Source organism: Hylaeus volcanicus, chromosome 5, assembly GCF_026283585.1.
Source record: "Hylaeus volcanicus isolate JK05 chromosome 5, UHH_iyHylVolc1.0_haploid, whole genome shotgun sequence".
In the NCBI taxonomy this organism is placed as follows: Eukaryota; Metazoa; Arthropoda; class Insecta; order Hymenoptera; family Colletidae; genus Hylaeus; species Hylaeus volcanicus.
This window is the reverse complement of record NC_071980.1, coordinates 28,677,359-28,697,553: the sequence shown is the minus strand read 5'-3', so window position 1 is coordinate 28,697,553 and position 20,195 is coordinate 28,677,359. Positions and strand designations below refer to the sequence as shown.

The 20,195-nt window shown below is 48.3% G+C and overlaps 1 protein-coding gene across 4 annotated transcripts in view; it reads left to right on the top strand.

The window, feature by feature from the left end:
• Positions 1–19,264, top strand: part of LOC128877071 (uncharacterized) — a 26,913-nt gene extending 7,649 nt beyond the window's left edge. For 2 of the 4 annotated variants that reach the window (XM_054124041.1, XM_054124043.1), the window contains 10 exons: positions 2,425–2,632; positions 2,739–2,841; positions 3,156–3,999; positions 4,492–4,925; positions 5,007–5,116; positions 9,429–9,554; positions 11,364–11,459; positions 15,406–15,572; positions 15,675–15,849; positions 16,552–19,264. In XM_054124041.1, the coding sequence (XP_053980016.1) occupies positions 2,425–2,632; positions 2,739–2,841; positions 3,156–3,999; positions 4,492–4,925; positions 5,007–5,116; positions 9,429–9,554; positions 11,364–11,459; positions 15,406–15,572; positions 15,675–15,849; positions 16,552–17,768 (3,480 nt within the window). In that variant the 3' untranslated portion in view covers positions 17,769–19,264. Of the gene's footprint in view, positions 1–938; positions 1,040–1,569; positions 1,766–2,424; positions 2,633–2,738; positions 2,842–3,155; positions 4,000–4,491; positions 4,926–5,006; positions 5,117–9,428; positions 9,555–11,363; positions 11,460–15,405; positions 15,573–15,674; positions 15,850–16,551 lie in introns of those variants that run through there. The other 2 variants (XM_054124044.1, XM_054124042.1) reach the window with 2 other exon arrangements.
• Positions 19,265–20,195: the final 931 nt, after the last annotated feature.

Here is a 20,195-nt window from a genome sequence, read left to right as displayed (position 1 = left end):
ATATATATATATATATTTTTCTCGTTTTTATATATATATATATATATTTTTCTCGTTTTTATATATATATATATATATATATATTCTAATTATTATCCACCTTTCGTCGACTGTACAATCATCTTTCGTTTTTCTACAATCATCTTACGTGCGAATAATGTTATCAGAGGTGGCCACGAAGAAGTTGGCGACGCGGTTCGAACGTTCCGAAATATATATATATATATTTTTCTCGTTTTTTTAATGTATGTTACTCGATTACGCCGAGATGGCTTGACCAATCGGAATGAAACCTGTTGTATCTCGTAGAGCATGTCTCCAGGATGGTGGCATTATCAAGACATTTTGGGATATCTCATTTTGTTTCATTAAATTCAGACAAATAAATCTAGCGTGCAAATTTTCAATGCCGGATTAATGAAAATCAATTAATAGTTGCTGTTTATAATTGCTACACTGTATTAATTTCGTAACGAGCTATGCCCGTATATATTGAAATAAATAAATAAATAAAATCAATGAATACACAACGAGTATCGTCATTCGCAGAAACGACATTATTTTCTGGTTCCTTAAATATGTACGTGCAATACCCACGCGCGCGTTAAGGAGCGATGCGTATTTATTGCGCGCGGATTTTCTTCGATAAAATGTTTGTAAATACACGCGATAGCGATTGATAAATCTAGACGTGGTCAAATAATAATAAAACGTCGGAATAAATATCTGATACGTTGGCAAACATTCGCGGCACGGCGATTAAGAATCGCCGTCGTAACGCGATAATGCATCGCTGCTGAATAATTTATCGTTTCTGTGTAAAAGTCGCCGACGCTGCCGATGACGAAACGCCGCTGGTTGGTCGATGATCGGCGTGTATCCGCAGAAAAAAATGCGTGATTTGCGTGCGGGACCCGCGTCGTCGAGCAGTAATAGCGCGAACGGTTCGTAGAAAACTCGCGGCTATGTAACCCAGTTCTCAGCCGCGGCGTCGTTCGACAGGGTCGTCGGTGAACGCACTCCGTTACTCTAGTCTCTGGTAGCTGGTTCCTCTTGCTTTCAGCAGGCCATCGGCAATACTATTATTAGGAACGCGTTGACGTGCAGCACGAGTAACGAGTGTACTCGGTCACCGAGGACGTGTCTCGTTTCAACTGTTCATAATTGAATCATTCGTACGCGGGTGTGCGTTTAATCGTCGCCAATGCCGCGTTACAGAGGCGCCTTTTTCAGCCGTACCACTCGCGAACTTCGATTCTAGAGACTCTACGTTGCCACGACTCGAAACAAATTATTTAGAAATATCTCGCTGGTACCGTTCACGGTTTGCATGCGCTCGATAATTACGTGGAAGACCGTAATCGCTCGAATAACGCGGAAAAAAATGTCAACACCAAAGTCGAGTCGATACGTGCACACGCATACACACGTACCGATGTTTACAATCGTTTCGAACATGAACGACATCGACCGTGAGTCACGAATCTCAGATATACAACGAAACAACTGTTCTTGTTTCGTTCCTTTTGCGAACAGTTTTGGTATTAGCCACCGGAGACGTATAAAATCTGTTTTTCCGTAAAAAAAGAAACTATTCTCTATGAAATTGTATTGGTCGTATATTACACGAACTTAGATTCCGCGTATCTCCGTCGACCACCGACCGATGTTTTCGTTGGTCGTGAAACAGACCACCGCCACCGCGGTTACGCGTGTTCTTACGCGGCAGGAAGGAGCGAAAACACACGAAGCGGTTCGGTTAAAGGTGGCTGCGAGAATTTAACGCGGTGGTGGACCATGGCTAAAATTAAATTAAACTCAACTGCCAACCGAGAGACACTTCTGATTCACCTCGGGACGAAGGGTTTTATTTGGAGATGGGCCAAGGGCAACGGACTCTTTGCGCGAATCTTCGGGTCGAGCGTGTTACGTTCGACCTTGAAAAATCTCTTTCTTTCTATTCTGTCTCGCTATTATATTTCACGGCAATTCGCGATCGCTCGCCTCTCTTCAGCTTTTCCGTCTCGCGCGACTCTATATAGATTTCGCGTGTCGCGATAACTTACTAATATCGCGCTAATCATTGGAAAGTTTACGCGCGAAATTACGAGGTTTAAAGTTGGCGATGCCGTGCGGATGCGGGATGTAGGATATGGGACTGTCGGAACGCGAATTGTTGGCGAGTACTGTACGCGTACGTGGCCACTGAATTTAATTTATTCGCTGGAACGAGATCGTGCCTGCCTAGATTCAGTCGACGCAAGCTTCAGGGTTGAGACGGCTCGGCTGATTAGAACATTCTTCGGGAGGAATTTCCGGCCGTCTCCGTAAAATGCGTGTTTCGCGAGAGACCGAGCGGATACGTGAAATAGTTGACGCGTAACGAGTGCACGCGTACTTATCGTAGCGTTTGTCCGATTCCAGAACGTAGGGGAGAGCCGGATACCGGTCCCGAGAGCGGCCCGACCGTCCTTCTTCCCTAAATCCAGAGTACTGGGAACACCGACGCTGGTACCGGGACATCGACGTTCGCTGGTGTTATCGGGATGTTTGCAGTTCGTCGACGCGGAGGACGAGTCCAGTCCTAAAACGAAGTGCATGCCACGAGCCGTGTCTACGCCGGCGATAGAAGGTAACCTCTCAATCTTGAATTTCGGATGAATTCCATCAAACGTTGCCTTGTTTTCGCGACGAGCACTGTAAGCGAGATAATTAACAACGACGCTTTCTATCGACAGATTCGGGACGCAAGACGTTCACGAAATCACCTGTATGGGACATCGACAAAGATGACATGCAACAGTTGGTTCACTTTGCCGAGGAGAAGAGCAACTTTCTCAGGTACCTGGTACCGTGTTCCTACTACGCGTTCCGCGCACGTCTTTCATCCGTCCGGAGTCTGGTTTTGCAAATGACATTCGTTGCCTGCGGGGAACAATGTCTGCGCTTAGCGTCAGGTGTATCCGAAAAACGTTTACGATCACCGATTCGACCCGACTCGAGGTGGTCGTAAAAACCCTAATGGAATAATAGGTGGCTCATCCCGAGTGCAAATATACCGTCGTCATTTGCAAAACACATTCTCCGGACAGATGGAGAAAATATTCAACGAACGGTAAAGTGGCGTATTATATATTCCATTACGTTGTTTACAGCTTGCTCGACGACACCGGAGAGAACTGTCTCCTGGATGCGTCTTTGGGCTCTTACAATGAGAACGCAGTGAACGCGACGCCGCATTATTTGATGCTGAACAAGCAGAACTCGTTCGAACACGACGAGAGTCTCGGTATACTGACCCCTGACCAGATGACCGACTTCACGGTTGCGCTAGAGTGCTCCAGGACACCATCCTGTGAAAATCTTACGGGATCGGCGGGTTCGCGACTGGCGTTAACGCGGGCGTCGGCGTCGAGGCCTTCGGTAGACGTCGAGCCGACCGAGGAGGGGTCCAGCGAGAGAACACCGTCTCCCGAAGAGCTTCCGCTCGACCCTAAGCCCGTGGAACCTGTCAGGGGCACAGGTGTTCCCATCAGTTTCGTTACGTCGGTGACCAGCATCACCAGCCTGGAAGCTGGCTATCAAGGCGACGGCGAGAACTCGAGGCCGGCGAGTCGGGGAGCGGATCCACCGTCCGTTGCGCCGCCGCCGAATCTTCCCGCTCCGTGCAGACAAGATCCGATGACGGACTCGGACTTCTTTACGGAGAGCGACGCCGACGCCTACGAGGAGATCGTGCGCGGCGATAGGAAGGCCCAGGTAATCGATGGAACGCTCTTTTGCGCTCCTGGCGGTCGAAGATGTCCGAGCTTCACAGGAGAAGAGATGGACTCGAGCGGAATTTACTCGGACCTCGATAAGAGACACGACGAGTTGCTCGCACCCGAGGAAACGGTGGAGAAGAACGAGGATCACACCCCGGACACCATCGACACAGAGGTCTCTCAGAGAAGTCAGCCATCGCCCGTTCACGCGGAGGTTATCATGGATTACTTACAGGCGAGTCGATCGGTTCGATTGTCGAACCATTTCACGATCACATCGCGTTTCGGTTATTTATCAAGGGCTGTAACACACACCGCGTAACGTAATCCGCGATCACGATGTACCATAGCTATTTCCCATGTATAAAAACACTGGTATTCCCAACTCGCGCATTAATGTACCGATTTTGTTTTTCTTGTAGAAATTAGTAACGTTTTCATCGGACGGCTTATTTTAACGGCACATTTGTTACGAACTTTGTCGATGTCCGTGGTAGACTGTACAACGTATACTCTTTTTATCGGATTCGAAAAACAGGTGGAAACTACTACGGATAAAAAATATCGACTACTTAACTTGCAAATAGGTGCAAATCCTAATACACTTGGACGACTAGCGCCGCATCGAAAGTTTACCCAACGAAACACGCAAACACTCACGAAACGATCCGATAACCGAAGCGCGTCTATCTACGTTTGTTGATATCGTGCGATCGATAATGTTTAGGTTGCCGTGAATCCTTTGGATGCGTCCGGCGAATCCAATGGATCGATGAATACCAACGAGGTCACGGTGATCGAGGTGGAGAGGAACAATGACAATATGCGGTCGAAAGGCCAGAACAAGGCCGACGCCGTTCCGTTGAAGAAATACAAAATGCCTAAGAGGAACGTCGTCTCGAAGATTAAGGCGATGATCGAGTCCGGACCGAAAGACGAGGCGGAGAAAGAGGCACGGCGATCGCAGAGGTCGTCGCGAAAGGGTGGCCGTTGGGACGCGGTCATGAGTAAAATCGAAGCTGGCAAGAACGAACAGAGAACGAGGCCGATCAGGAAAGAAGTGAAGTCGAGAGTACTGCAAAGTCTTGGCCAACCATCTGCCACGGGATCGACGCAAAAAAAAGCTGGCGATGCCAATAACAATAACAACAAGGACAAGAGGTGAGGCATCGGTCGTCGATAACTGCGAATGTCTGAAAGGTTTCGCGTATGTAGCATCGCTAAGACGTTCTTAATTGCCAGGAGGATACGCGGTCGTCAAGAAATGAAATCACCGACTCAAGAAACTGCCAGAAGCTCCGTTCGTAGCTCCTTGAGTGATCTCAGTACCGGACCTGGCAAGGACGCGTCAAGTAAGTTGAATTCTCATTAAATTTAAGACGACAAAATTTTACTTCGCTCGACGATGCTATCGAACCATTTACTCGGCGTAATAAACGTTAACGTAACGCGCGAATAATAAACGTTATATTTAGAGAGAGAAGATGTATTTTTAAACGATCGCGAATCGAATCGATATCTATTCGCGTTATGTCGCATCGCGATGTTAATAGAGGCTTCGCGTTCAACGATACACGCGTCGCCATTGTTCTGATTTAATTTCGATCGAGCGAGAGTGCAACGTTCGTATCGCGAGGTACTCGTTGCACTCGCGTTGTCTCGCACGCGTGTATATTTTACAGAGACGGAGAGGTAGGTTGCGGAGTCGCGGCGGTAGAAACCGTGACGGGAAGACCTTGCGGAGAACGCTGGAGCTTGAATAAACACGATGCCAACCGATTTTGCGATATCGAGTTATGTTCGACCGCATACCTTGCGTTTTTTCGCGTAGAAAAACTTCAGACCGCAAAGGTCAACAGAACGAGTAACCGCTGAGCACGTTACTAAGAACGCGTATAGAAGAGTACCCATTCTTTTTATGTTTTTTTTTTTTTTTGCATCTACGCGTTCGCTCGAAATACACACCATGGAAATAAAGGTAACCGAAGTGACTTTTGATCGGATACATCGAAACTGTGGATGATCGACGTCGGAAATTTTTACGCGTTCGCTCGAAATACACACCATGGAAATAAAGGTAACCGAAGCAACTTTCGATCGGATATATCGAAACTGTGGATGATCGAAAATTGCTTTTGCGTCGCGCGTAGGACCTACAGTCGCGTAACACGCCTTGGGTGGTTCGGTCCACGTAAGGGAGCGGAGTGGTAGGATTCGCGTGGGCGTAGGAGGGTGTTTTTCTATCGACCCGTACAGGGCGCGCGAAACTTGGACGTCGAAAGTGGCGATGGCGCCGATGCCCCTCTTCCGGCGCCACTGGGCAGTTTCGTTTCCATTGGATCGCGGCTCGAGCAGCCGCAGCCGCGACACCAGCAGCATCCAGTCGGCAGTCGTCGGCGGACCTCGTGCTCGCTCGGACGCTGTTTATGCACGCGCGTTGCATTTCCGGTCTTCTCTCTTCCTTCTCCTCTGGCGGTTTCCGCCTCTCTCTCGCACGCACACACTCGCACGCACACACTCGCACGCGATACGTCTTCGCTCTGTACCCCATTCGGCTGACCGATTTTATCGAGGGTACGCGGATAGTCGGTGCGCGCTCGTGACAGAGCAAAAGAAGGACAAGACCGAACAGCCGGTGCGTCGTCGTCAGTGAATACCGCAATGTGACGGTGCAAAGTGCATCGAAGCTGTGCTCCGCGGAACCTCGATCGTCTCGTATCGATTCCAACGTACACGCCGTCATCGGTTCGTGTTCTTATCGGATGTTCTTATCGGATGTTCTTATCGACGTCGGATCTTCGATTCGACGCTGTATCAGCGCGAGCCACGAATACGTTCTACGTGACCTGATTCTCGGCGTGTCCCGTCTTCTCGCGCCGGCACTGGGGTCGATCGAAGGAACAGGGTCATCGAGAGCGAGGATTTCACCGACGTTGCTTCGATTCCTCCGCAATATGTTATCGCGCGTTCTTTGATATTCGATCGTCGGAAGAATTCGAAATGTTTCGAGGCTGGATTACCTGCCCCTCTCCGAGACTCCAATGAAAGTTTCCCGAGATACCGTTACCGAAGGTGCCTTTCGGTACGTTCTTTCGCATCAGGGCCGACGTTCTTTCCGTCGGCCGAACGACAGAAGAATCCGCGACGATCGTCGCATTCGATGTCCGCTCGAGAGTTTCCTTCTCGGAGAACGGTACCGAGAATAAAAAAAAGCTCCTTCGGCCGAGGCACGCGGAAGAATTCCGCGAATCCACCTTCCCGCTGGAAATAGTCCTTTACCGGTGGTCTTTATTCTTTCGTCCTTGCTTGATTCGCGAAGCATACCGTAGAACTGCGTGAGACAAACTGGTTGGAAGTTGTCTCGTAACGTCGGTTACCCGCGTGTCCGTGTGAAAGAACCCTTAAGCTCCGTTTTCCTATACTCGCGATGCTGTGACCGTTGAAGAAAGTCTTACCGGAGAGTTTTACTCTCGAGTCGTTCCGCGCTGAATCGATCGCTCTCGTATTCGATGGAAATTCAATCGTATCGAAGGATGTTTTATTCTCGAGCCGAAAGCATCCGCGTGGACACCTAGCGTTACTCTCCTAGGTGTTAACTCTCGTCGTGTACATTGGCAGCTTCTCGACTGACGGAGCTTGCGTACGGGTCAACGGCACTGGGTGGTTTATTTCCGGCATTGCCTTTCTTCATCGGTCGTCTCTTCTGGCCGTGTGCACGTCCTTCGACTCGACCACGCCGGTGGTTCTGCCGTGTCCCCACCCTTTTAGACAGGTGCACCCGGCGACCACGTGCGGCTTCCAAGGCCGACGACCACTGCCACGACACCCGGCTCGATCTACCACTTACGCAATCGCCCATCGGAATCAGATGTTAAACCCACCGTCGATCGCGCCCGCGCCGGTGAAAGACGGACACGCGTCGCGGACCTGGAATCGGGTCGCGACAACGATCGGAACGCGTCGATCCAGTCCTCGAGTTAACGTGCCCGCGATGGAGTAACCATGGATCGCGCCCTTCACGTCCGCGGCATCGAGGTGGTTTGATTATCCGTCGTTCGTTCGAACCAACGATAACGCGATGTCACCGCGACAGATGGGAAAGAGTCGATTCTCGCGCGACGAATAGTGCGCGTAACGGATAAAGAAAGGTTCACCGATAAATATGACGGATAATAGCGAGTGCCGGTGGTACGCGTTCCTGGTGCCGTCCCAGGCGTCCAGCCGGGACACCACGAGGTGAATAGCTGCGGTTTCCGGAATGATTTTTAGCGGCGGAATGCCGGCGAAGCCACGGTGAAAGCGAGGATTAAAAATGGGCCAGCAAGGATCGAAGGGTAGGCCAGCTCTTCGGACGGATTTCGTCAGAGACTCGACGAAAATGCGGCTCGGCAGTTTCAAAAGAGGTAGAGTCATATTATTAGGAGCGACCGGCGATTTAGCCAGGAGACGACCCTTGTCCTCTGGCCTGGAAAACGATTTTCATAGGGAGACACGATTCGGCCGGCAAGATCTCGTCTACCGATACGTTGATCTCGTTTCGCTATGAAAAAATGAACGAGATCCGTGGCTATCTGCCACCTGTCTTTTTCTTCGTGGTCCATTTAACGCTAGAAAGTTCCAACGACGCGAATACGAGCGACCGGCTCGCGGCGGCTGCATAGGCATTCGAAAAGGTAGATGGGTCGAACGGTTTCTCTTAAGCGAGTCTAAAACTTTACGGGGAAGGATCAAAGGTACCCTACTTACACACCTCGTCACGGGATTTCTCTTTTGTACGTCGTCCATCGATCATTGGTGTCCGAGAAGTTCATCGGAAACTATTATAATACCTCGGGTTCGTTGTAATAAACAGGCCGAACGCACACGGGCGCAACCGATTTGAAATTAGTGTTGCAAACCGTTCGCGCTCTTTGTTTTACCTACCCCGCTATCTATAGTTTCGGAGTGGTTTGAAACTGATCAGTTGCAGCCGTGTGCGATGGGCTTAACGGCGCCTGGAACACGATTTTTCAATTGAGAAAACGATTTTCAAGTCCACGTCCAGGCTCGAAGAGATTGATATTCTTAATTGTCGTGCCCGACCGCGTAAAATATTTTCCGCGTAAATTTGCTCTCGCGTGCAAGATCGATTCGAACCATTACGCGCACGGGGCCCGTGCACCGGCCGTTATATGCTCGAGCTCGTAGGCAACGGCTACGTGCAGCCTGGTGTACATAATAAACGTTTTCTTTTCCTCGTTGGCATAATCGACGGGCACCGGTTTAAACTTAGCTCTCGGCACGGATTCGTCCCGCTGTAACGCCTCGTCGGGCAGGAATTCCGATGATGCGCGTGAAATATCGTTAAGGTAACTGCGACCGACGAGAGAAACGAAATTCCGTGGTTTACGAACCATTCGACGCGCAATGCTGTGCGTCGCGGTGTTACCTTGTTGTTTTCGCGACTACCTGGTAAAAGTATTAGATGTATGAGAAGGAGAACGCGATTACACTTTGCTAAAAAGTGGAGTGGTTATATTTACTTTATACTTTTTCGATTTACTTTAATTTGCGACAAATGATAGCGACGAACTGATTTTACAAAGGTCGCTGCACTTCCTTTGTGCTTTTTGAAACGAACGATACGGGAAATCGCATCTGATCGGTTTCGTTCTGTATTTCCAGAGAGATCGCCGACATCGGTAAACCCGCCAAGAAGACTGGTAGCGAATGGTCGCAATAGTCAACAGAACCGTGTCAATAGTTTCGAGAGCAAGAAGAACTGTGTAGAAATTTCGCCCATCAATCTCGGTGAGTGTCGAGGGTCCGGTACATGCGCCCCATATAATACGATGACCGTGCGTATACATACATGCGTATACATATATGCGTATACATATATGCGTATACATATATGCGTATACATATATGCGTATACATATACTACATATACTACGTATCATATGCGGGTGTACGTGGACGTGTGTACAGAGTGTACGTTAAAAATAGTACAGGTTAATATCTCTGAAAGCACGGCGACTAGAGGCTCGATTTTATTAGTTTGTTCGTTACTAAAAGTCGCGATCTGTTGATCGTATTAGAAAGATAAGTCTCCGTCTTTATAGTCTTATCTCGTCGGCCTTTTGGTTCTTAGGAGACGTTAGCCTGGAACACTTTTATTCGTACACACCCCATATATACATACAAAATGTCTGTTCACTGATTGAACGGAGGAAACGAAAGGTCGAGGGTACCGCTGCGTACTTCCGGTTGGAGACCTATTGCGACGAAGTGAATACTTTTCCTCCGAACGCCTGTCCGTATGCAACCGTTTGCGCTGGTTCGCATCGACCGCGGACCGCGTCAACGAAACGAACAAGTTCGGTGCTATCTCCGCGTCGATAGCAAACTACCAAGAGGGTTCTATTTCGAGTGGGAAGCGTAGCATTGAAAAGTATTATTGGCAACCGGCCATGCTAGTTTCGGCAAACGAATCGTGTGAGAAACGTTAGAGTCGCAGACACGATTTATAAGAAATCGAGTATCGATGTACCTTCTTCCTTTGTAGCCGTAACCATTTAACGAATTTCCCGATGCTATTATTGTACCCGATAATTATACCTTAGGCCTCCGACAATGACGGTTGTTTACGAGTCGGGTCGGAAACCTAACGGTACGCATCCCTAACGGCCGCAACCACTGTTCGATTTAAACCCCCGGCCGTTTCGAAAGCTGTTCGATATCCCGACAGTCCTTCGTCAGCTTCAAACAGGAAAACAACAGCGTGCCACTCAGTCTGCTACAGTCTGCCAGTCCGTTTAGTCCCGTGCGCGCCGTTGAAATATTCCATCTCGTAAACGTGATTCGCGACCTACGTGTACGCCACGGTGTTTCGTGATCGGCATTATCAACGCTACGCGACTACCGAATGCGATCTACGCTAATCGACGACGATTCGGATAAACGATCAGCCGGTTTCGATACAGACACTGCGCGATTCGTATGACCGGAATATTCCAGCAGCAATGGTTTCCTCGTGCCATCGTAAATATCCTGGTATTTACTTATTTGTTTTTACATATCCAACGTACAGTCCATAGACAGTCCGTATACGCAGCTCGATGGATCTACAGTTTCGCGAGAATATTATTTTATTCTGGTTTCGTTTTTCACCTTTAAATGTAATCGAACGGAAGCGAGCAAGTATGGATGCATTTTGCGTTTAATTACGTTAGTCGTTCAGCTAGGGGACAGGCTTTGTGTTACGCTACTCGCCGAGCTACAGGATTACGTTAGCGTTTGATTACATTGAGCTATGAGATCAGTTTTACGTTGATAATAAATTAGTTTCGTGTTTTCTTGTATTCTAGTAAGTCGGTTTTCGACCGCTGTCGTTCGATCTACGACCTGTAAGTTTTTTCCTCGGACGAAGAAACGTTGTTTCTCTTGCGTCGAAAAGTCGAGTTTTACTGTTGGTAGTTCCGAGCTCGTGTGTACGTATTATCTGGCAGCGAAACGGTTCGCGCGAACGGTACTCGCAAACTCGACGATACGTCATTTAAGGCACTACCGGCGAGCGTGTAACGTGCTCTCGTTAACGCGGCGAATTCTATTTTCCAGAGAAGAGCCCGTCAGCGACGCGAAAGCCGACAATAACGAGGAGATTAACAACCACTGTCCCAACGAAGCAGCACAGTTCAACGACATCGACGAAAGGTATATGGATATTTTCGCGCGGTCGTTACGTTTTCTTTTATCGCGGTTGGAAGAACCGCGACAACCGGTCGTCGACGATCGTAAAACGTTTTCTTCTTCGCGATCCGATCGCACAAAGTCTCTAATTTAAATCCTGCGATTACCTATTACTCTTTTTTTTTTTCAAGTAATAATCCCAGAATTAAAATTCGTTATTTCCACTATCGTCTCTTCGTACTTTCGTCCCGTGGGAGGAAGATAATTTCGCGAGAACATATCATCCCGGCATGCTTTCTAATTCATTGACCGCGCTACTCCGACCGACGGTAGCTAGTTTCTAAAAAAGTCACACGGTCATTTCGCGGTGCGTACGTAGAAGCGTTTCTCCGCATACACGAGGACGCACGCGTGCGTGTCCCTCCGCGCGCGTGGCTTGTCGCTTCGAAGAAAGTCGTAGCTTTCACCGGTCCTTGGATACGCCGAACTCCGTTCCCTCTTTTACGGTATCGATTTTTCGCTCCGAGTTCCGAAAAAATCCGGCTCGATCGATCGAACGCGAAAACAACGAACGAAACAACCGCGATAAAATCGCGGACGTTACTCTACGAGCATGTCAACTACCGACACGTTAACCCATTTGCATCATTAGCGAATATATGCGCGCGATTTACTCGTAAATTGAATTCAAATAAAATATTGCCGATAAGAACGAGTTGCAAATGGGTTAAAGTCTGCGCAAACGGGTTAAAGTCTGCGCAAACGGGTACATACGTGTTTATGTGGAGCGAGTTACCGAAGTAAAAATTATTATTAATAACCATCCGCGTCCTAGAAAGCATCGAATCACAGGTCGAGTTTCTTCGAGTCACGGTTTTGCGCTTCCTTTCGTTTTAATTCGTCATTCTATTAATCATTCATGAAGCAGCTGCGAGGTATGCGCATCGATAGTCGAGCAAACGGTGAAAAAATTACGTCCTACTGTTTCGGCGAGTTTGAGTAAGTTCGAAGGAAGGATCTGGTTACCATTTGGTCGTCGTTAATTGCGCTCGCGTTACGAATGTGACGAAACAAATAGCGACGACTGGAATCGTCAATTGTCTGCTAAGGTCCTGGCGGAAGAGCGTTATCCGATCGTTGATCACACGGATCGTTATCCTCGAATGACTATACGGACACGTATTGTCTCGTACGTATACGGCTGGGGTCCACCATTTAAGGCTGACCGATTCCAAATGGAAAAGCGAATTTATTCGGAGCACGGATCCTTGAAATAACTCGTCGCGATCGTGCTCGCTCGCATGGCCGTCATTATCTTCGTTATCCTTTCCTTTTTCCATTAACGAAATGACGGATTCCGCTGAAACGGATCCCAGTCTCTCGAGCACTTCTCATTTTTACGAGCCATAAAATCGCCAGACGTAACGATAAATAGAGTAAAAGGCAGGCGCTAGGCGGTGCTCTTCGATCATCGGCGTTACGAAGACGCCTTCCTCGGAATCTTCGACGAACCGTTTGTTAATATTTTTTTTTTTTTTAATTACTTTGTTTAAGGTCACATCAACTACAGGCTTATTAGTGACCACGTTGGTATCTACAATTGAATTACAATTTATTCGTTATTTCATATTTCGTTGATATATTGTATCTACCAGCTTGAGAAATTCGTTTCTATCGTCGAGGATCGTCTGCGTATTATTTACAAGTTTGAACTCTACTCGATCGTGCTGCATTCCTCGACATTCTTCAATTAAATGTTTAACCGCGAGAGGTTCGTCGCAAAAGGTCCACGACGGTGGCTGTGATTTCGTTATTCTGTAACAACGGGTTAAATTTGTGCGGGCAATTCTCGATCTTGTTATTGCCACTTGTAGTCTTCTATTTGGTAGAATTGGAGTTGTATATTGGTCCATTCTTGGTTCCGAATTTATTTTGCTGTTTTTTTCTTTTCATTAAATTTTTTGTTTCATTCAATGTGGGTGATATTTGGACATATAGTTCGTTGATATTTGTTTATATCGAGTTTAACGCAAAGACGAGGTTAAAATTCTAAAGGCTGACCAGTTCCTCAATTTCCTCGAAAGATATAATCGCGCTTTTTCCGGCGAGAGAAAACTTCTGTCGAAGGACTTTCACGCGAGAAAAGAAAATCGAGGTTTCAACGGAATTATGGAAATCCATGCGGACGTTGTGGGTCATATTCGAGTCGTACGTACGAAGAGTGCGTAAGAGCGCGTGTCCGGTCGGACACGGTTTTCCGCGTGTCCATCGTCTTCTTCGAGGTTGCATCTCGATTCAAGGTGGTGGTAGGAGTGGCCGAGAAGACGGAAGGAGGGATATATCGCTTCGCGAGGCAGCCTGTGGCTCGTGCTAATTCAGTCGAAGTGCGGACTTGGCCAGCAAATCGTTACAAATGACGATCCTGATTACACCTCCTTCGCACTGGTTCCTCGATCGTCCTTATCGAACGTTTTCCACGCGATCGGATACTCGAATGCGTCTCCCCTCTTCCAGCTTGATCGCGATACCGTGAATCGGATAAAAAAAGAAAAAGGAAAAAAAGAAGCGCTCGTCGAGCAAATACGTGTCACGAAAAAACGAACGTTCCGTTGGATTTACTTGTGCAAACGGGATAGAAAAGTACAACGATACGATTCGAAGAATCTACGATCTTATCGATCGATCCTCGCGTAGTCGAGCAAAGATACCGCTATCTTTATATAAAGAACTTTTAAACGAAAATTTAACGGCAAAAGTTTGTTCCGCGAAAAGTGCGCGAGTGTGCCACTCCGGTCGACGAGCAAACATTACCATATTTCATCCTGAAAGACAGTCGATGAAACGCAAACGTTCGATTCGTTTACCTAATTGCGGCTAATTGCGTATACCGTGCGATTATAAACGATAGCGGGCGTGACGGTTACTAAAACTTGCGCGGAAAGGAACTTCCAGGTTTCCATCCAAGGTGGCCGTCGAAGTATCTTCGGCTTCTCAGATTTTACGTGCTCGCGACACGACTGTCGTACGGTTGACCTTAACCCAGAGTGTTTTCATTGACTGGCCCGATGTTCTCGGGCGTATTTTCTACCGTGCCGGGCGCCGAAAGTTTATCGATTCAACTCTCGCGCGCGTTACCTTTCTTCCTCTTTCTTTCGTAGCCTGGTCCAAGCCACCGAAAAGGATCAGGCTCGCGGCGAACGCAGCCCGCGTGCTGTCACGTACATCGCGGCAATAATGGGAGGACGAACATCCCGGTGACGCAGTCCGACCAAATCGTCGTCACGATTCAACGAGCCATAATAATCGACAGACGATAAATAGAGTAAAAACCGGCCGCTAGGCGACCGTGCGTATACGCGCGAATTTTCCGCGCTTCGGGCGCCCGAAAGATCCTGAAAAACAGGTAGCTCGACTTTCCAAGACTTGTCGACAGTTTTCTCTCGGCGAACAAGTTTTCCGCGCGACTTTCTTCGACGTAGCGATGGGTTCGACCAGCTTGCGAGCAGGTTGATCGCACGGATCGTTGTCCTCGAATTACTATACGGCTCCACTATTTATGGGTGACCGATTCCAAATGGAAAAGCGAATTTATTCGGTGAAATAATTGCAAGTACACTCGAAATATCTCTCGGTATTCGGAGAAAGAAACTCGCCGAGTACGTGTCGCAGTCGATTCCATTCCTAATCTGCCCTGTGCGTGTAACATGACCGGCGATAAACAACTTTGCGAGACGTTAGAAAGGCTCGCGTCTTCGTCAACGTTCGTCGCGATGGCTCGTTCGGCGTCGCGTAACTGTCGCGAACGAAGTTCATCCCGGTAACAGTGGAGAACCGATGGAGGACTAATGGAATAGTCGAGGAATAAATGCCTCGAGCCGAAGGAGCGCGCCAACCCGAGGGTGGACGAATCGAATTTATGTCCAAGTCGGAAGAATCGTAATGGTGATGGGCCCGGTGACGTTGGTTGCAGATCGCGAAACCAAGGAGCACGGCAACAATTATGCGGTGACAAGGGCGTCGTTGGAGACGCGGGACCAGGCCGCCCAAACCGACGCACCCTACGAGGCCCTACGCGTGAAAAGGGCGGAGCAAGTTGTACAAGCCCTCTCCATCACCGTGCAGTATCTGGCCTACGAGGTATATTTTATTTATTTGATCTCTTGATCGCGTTATACTCGAAACTCGTTATTCGAGTCGTTCGGTGCAAAGTTTTAATCCTCTCCTGTTTCGATCGCGCAGTTGGACGCCTTTTCTACTCCAAAGTTAAAAAAAGATTTCGAGAACATGAAAACGGAATGGATGTCGACCTGCTCGGAGATCGAGGAGCTGAGATCTAGAAACCTCGGCATTGAAGAGAGGCTCGAGTCGGAGAGGGAGAATCATCGAAGAGCCTTGGACCAGCTTCGCGAAGATCGTGAGTCTTGCCAAGAGATTTATTTCCGTTTCTTTCGGTCTCTTGGCTCGTTACGGTGAAAATTATAACGCGACGTAATTTACGCGTACGATCGGGACGCTCGATGTTTCTCCTTTTTGTTTTCGAGAGAATCCAATCCATCGTTACGTTGTCCGTGTATCTCGTGTTTTAAAAAGAGTAAAACCGTCACCGTACGTGACGATACGTACGCTAATGATATTCTCTCTTAAACGAGCCTAACGGTCTCGATGTCGGTGGCGAACGACGGAGATTTAAAGTGGAGCAATTGTTAATTAAAATCAGCGAGTGTCGGTGCCCACGCGCAGCCCGGGAGACGGTGAATAATTCGGGCATAAAATTTTCAAAAGCGAACCGAGCACGCGTGCGCGCGAACTTCACAAACGCTAGATTTAGTGACCACGTAACGTTCATCGAGGTTAATTATAGGTTGGCACGTTCGACGGACTTGATCCGTTCGTTCTCGTCTCCCGTACCGCGGCTTTGTTTTTCTTCCGTTTTCCAATCCGTCTCGTCTACGTCGATCGCTGGCGTCGATCGCCCCGAGCGAAAAATAATAACGCGCGTACGATGACAACGACCGACCGCTGTAGCCAGAGCGACTTAGAAAGAAGCAAACAAACGGTTGTCCTAACGGTCATCGTAGAATATGATCGTCATACATTGTTATCGACTTTTCCGCAGTGGAGGCCCGTCACGCGGAGCAGATCGCCACTCTCGAAGCAGCGCTGCAGGAAGAGAGGCGCAGATGCGAGCTGAGGTTACGCGATTCGTTGAACGAGGCTGCGAAAGAACACCGAGCCGCGATGGTAAAGTTGCGCGCGGAACAGGAGGCGGAATTGACACGGAAAGAAGGAGAGTTCAAGAGAAGATCGGTGGTGCACGACCAGGGGGCGGCGCTCACCGCGGAGGTCGAGTCTCTGCGATCGGTGTTGGAGATCAGAAGTCAGGAAAACGCGACCCTGAGATCGGAACTGGACAATATCAGGCGAGAGATCGAGGACAAAGAGGCGCTGCAGCAACGCGCGATCGCTCTCGAGGCCAGATGCGAGGACCTGAAAGCCCAGCTTCAGTGCAAGGAGGCTATCGAGAGGCAGATGTCTCACGACAACGAGCTGCTGCACGAGTCGATCCATCAGGTCTCCAAACAGAACAAACGATTGGCGCAAAGGAACGAGGAGCTGCAATGGAGGTTGCGTCAAAAAAACGAAGTAGTGACCGTTCTTGCGAACTTGACGCCTAGACTGTCGCGGTCGTTGGGTCCGGAGCACGTCGAGCACAGTCTTACAGCCGACAAGAACGGTCCGCAATCGTCGTCCATGGTGAAGTTTATGGTGGAGAAAGGTGACTCGGTCTCGTGGACGTTGGAGATCGACGACGAGTTCTCGAAAGGAGCGTCGTCGGACGCGTCGCCGACCGCGACGCCCCCGAAAATGGCCAGACCGGAGGCGACGACGTCGGTGTCGAGGCAGGGATCGCTTAGACTGACTTCTCGAAGACCTTCCGTGGACACCAGGGCGAGGTCGAAGAGCATCTCCGTGACGGATTCCGCGCGAGTCGAGGAGTCCGCGTGGGCCCCTACGTGCAACTCCACGCCGGTCCCTCGACGAAGACCACGGAGCGATCCGTCTTCTTCGTCCTCGTCCACCTCTTCGTCGTCCTCCTCCTCTTCCTCGGCGGCGGTGACAACGAATTCCGCGGTGGCCGTCGCGGTTGCCGCCGCCGCGGCAGCTGCGGCAGCCGCCGACGATTGCGGCGCCGGTCAGAGACCGCAGGAGGCCGGCGGCGAGGCTATGATCTCCGAGGAAGCGTCCGCCACGAGCAGCGAGGACGAGTCCTCCACCAGCAGCGATATTCCCCCGTTGCCGATACAATTCGCCTGGGGTAAACCGATCAAGTAACGTTCTGGCGGTCCATCGGCTTATCGCGCGACATTGCTTCGATCCCTTCGATCGCTTCAAACCGCTGCACGATTCGATCGGGACAAGTTCATATCCGTTTGATCGCCACGGTGTTCGGTGTTCGATGTTTCGGCTTTCGTCTCAGCCATTTACACGGTATTACACGGAAACAAACGGTTTTCCGTGGTTCTTTCGAACATTCTACGCGCACTTTTTCTATCGTCTCTCTGTACCTGTAACTTCGTACGTTCGATCGCGAACAAGCGCGGGTAACGTGTAGTCGCCGCGAAACAGGACGAGCCTTTGCTTCGTTGACCGTATGTCGTGCCGATATCGTTTCAAATATACGATTTAGTATTTTCTAACCGCGGAGTATATTTTTTGCGATCTTAGGTACTAAGGAAATTTTTGGTTACTCTTTCCGAACGAAGCGTACCGATTTCGCTGTAAACGTAACGAAAATTACTTTGTCCTTGAAAATAGAAGAAATGCGCGTAAAGGTGCGATTTATTTCGTTTGGGAATCCGTTGTAAGGCTCGACGATAGACGTTCACGGGCTACCGACGATTGCGAGCTCCTTCGTATCTCTCGGAACCGAACCGAACCGTATCGAATCGAGTTTCGCACTGTTTGTTTGATTCGCGACACTTTTACACATGTCCGTTTTATAAGATATAATGCGTTTATATTACGTCTGTACATAAACAACAACGATGTTTATAAATTAATTAGTCTTTATCGCAACCATTGTAAATAGACAACGACCGTCAGTCGAATCGATGGATCCCCTGTACTCGGGTAAAGAAAAACGTCGATGAGCCACTCTCACTGCGCTTACGAAGAACACTAATTCATCGTTGATACGCAGCTTACCGAACAGTACGATTATCGTGGTTCGTCCCATCGAAATCGATTTCTTTCCTTACCCCCCCATTCCCCATCCCCACCATCCCCCCCCCCCCCACCCACCCGCCCACCTCCCTCTATCGAACGTAACATATTTTACATTGAAACAATGTTTTCTTTTTTCCCGGTAACGTTGACATTTTTATTTCGGCATTAATCTCGACGATGTATTACATACATGACGCATTTTTCAGGCGGTAAGAGATAGCTGATGATATTCGCGAAGTTACGTACGTTTTATTGCCAAACGCTGACGAATCGATGCAATTTACCTGTACCCACCCGTTTTATGTACAACATCGGATCTACAGATGCTATGGTATTTCAGGTACCACTTGTTAACCGACTGCCGCATCGAAGAACAGTCGGTTCGGATAGTCAGTCGATTAAATGAAAATGAAACTCCGTTCCACGGATGATTGGAAAAAGTATGTTCGGTAGCAGTAGTATAGGAATAATTGGAAGGTGTTGAATGTAAGAAAAAAAAAAAACAAGTATTATTCGCCGAGAAGTGTGTTTTCTCTCACATGTGCTGGCAAATTCAATGTATTATATACCTATAAAATAAATATTATCTGAATTAAGATAAATCCCCCGAAGGTTCCACCGGTCGGTCATTTAGTGAAATGTTATTATCTATTAAAATTCTATCGCAAGTCGCATGGTTATGTTAGAATGCATTTTCTCATGAAACGTATTATAAATAAAAAAAAATTTGTAGTAAAAATTCCTCTGTTGATGCTAGATGGCACCAGATACTAATGACCGAGAGAGCAAGCGATAGGAAGGACAAAAAGAAGGGAGAGCGTTTCTCGTCGTCCTAGGCCTGCTAGTGGACTCGTCAGTAAGGCTATTCTAGCAGGCCCGTGCCTTATACGCCAATGTGCTTAGTGGTTGCTCGGGAGTGGTTTGTATACGAATGTTTGTTTTGAACGAGTACTTGTGAAAAAGCGCAAACGAGTAGCGTCCCTTTAGTGGCGAGGACAGAAAGCACACGAGTACCAGTGGCGCCATCGGTGGGAAAATACCCAAGTTTGTAGTGAAAATAATTCCCACCATATCTATAAGATGACGCTACTGACCATCATTGTGTGGTGAACGAACAAAATTAAATTATGTTTCACAAAAGACAATCAAATGAATAACATCGAGTATCATCGAGTTAACAGTTAGTTCTTCTTTATCGACGGTCTTCATAAATCTTCTTATCGACGATGATGAGTGCGTCCACCACAATTGTCGTAGCCATCTAGTGGTGAACATCCGAACTATTTTCAGAGTTTGGTCAGCGCCTCTATCGGGAAAATGCCCAAGTTTGTCCTCGAATAGTTCCCACTATTGCTGCTAGATGACACCATCGACTAAATAGTAGTTTGTACCAGTGGCGCCATCGGTGGGAAAACGCCCAAGTTTGTAGTGAAAATAGTTCCCCATGCTTTTGTAAGATAGCGCCACCGATACATTCTTTGGATACACAAATTATTTATAAAATATACATTTTTCTATACAATTTTCGCCTTA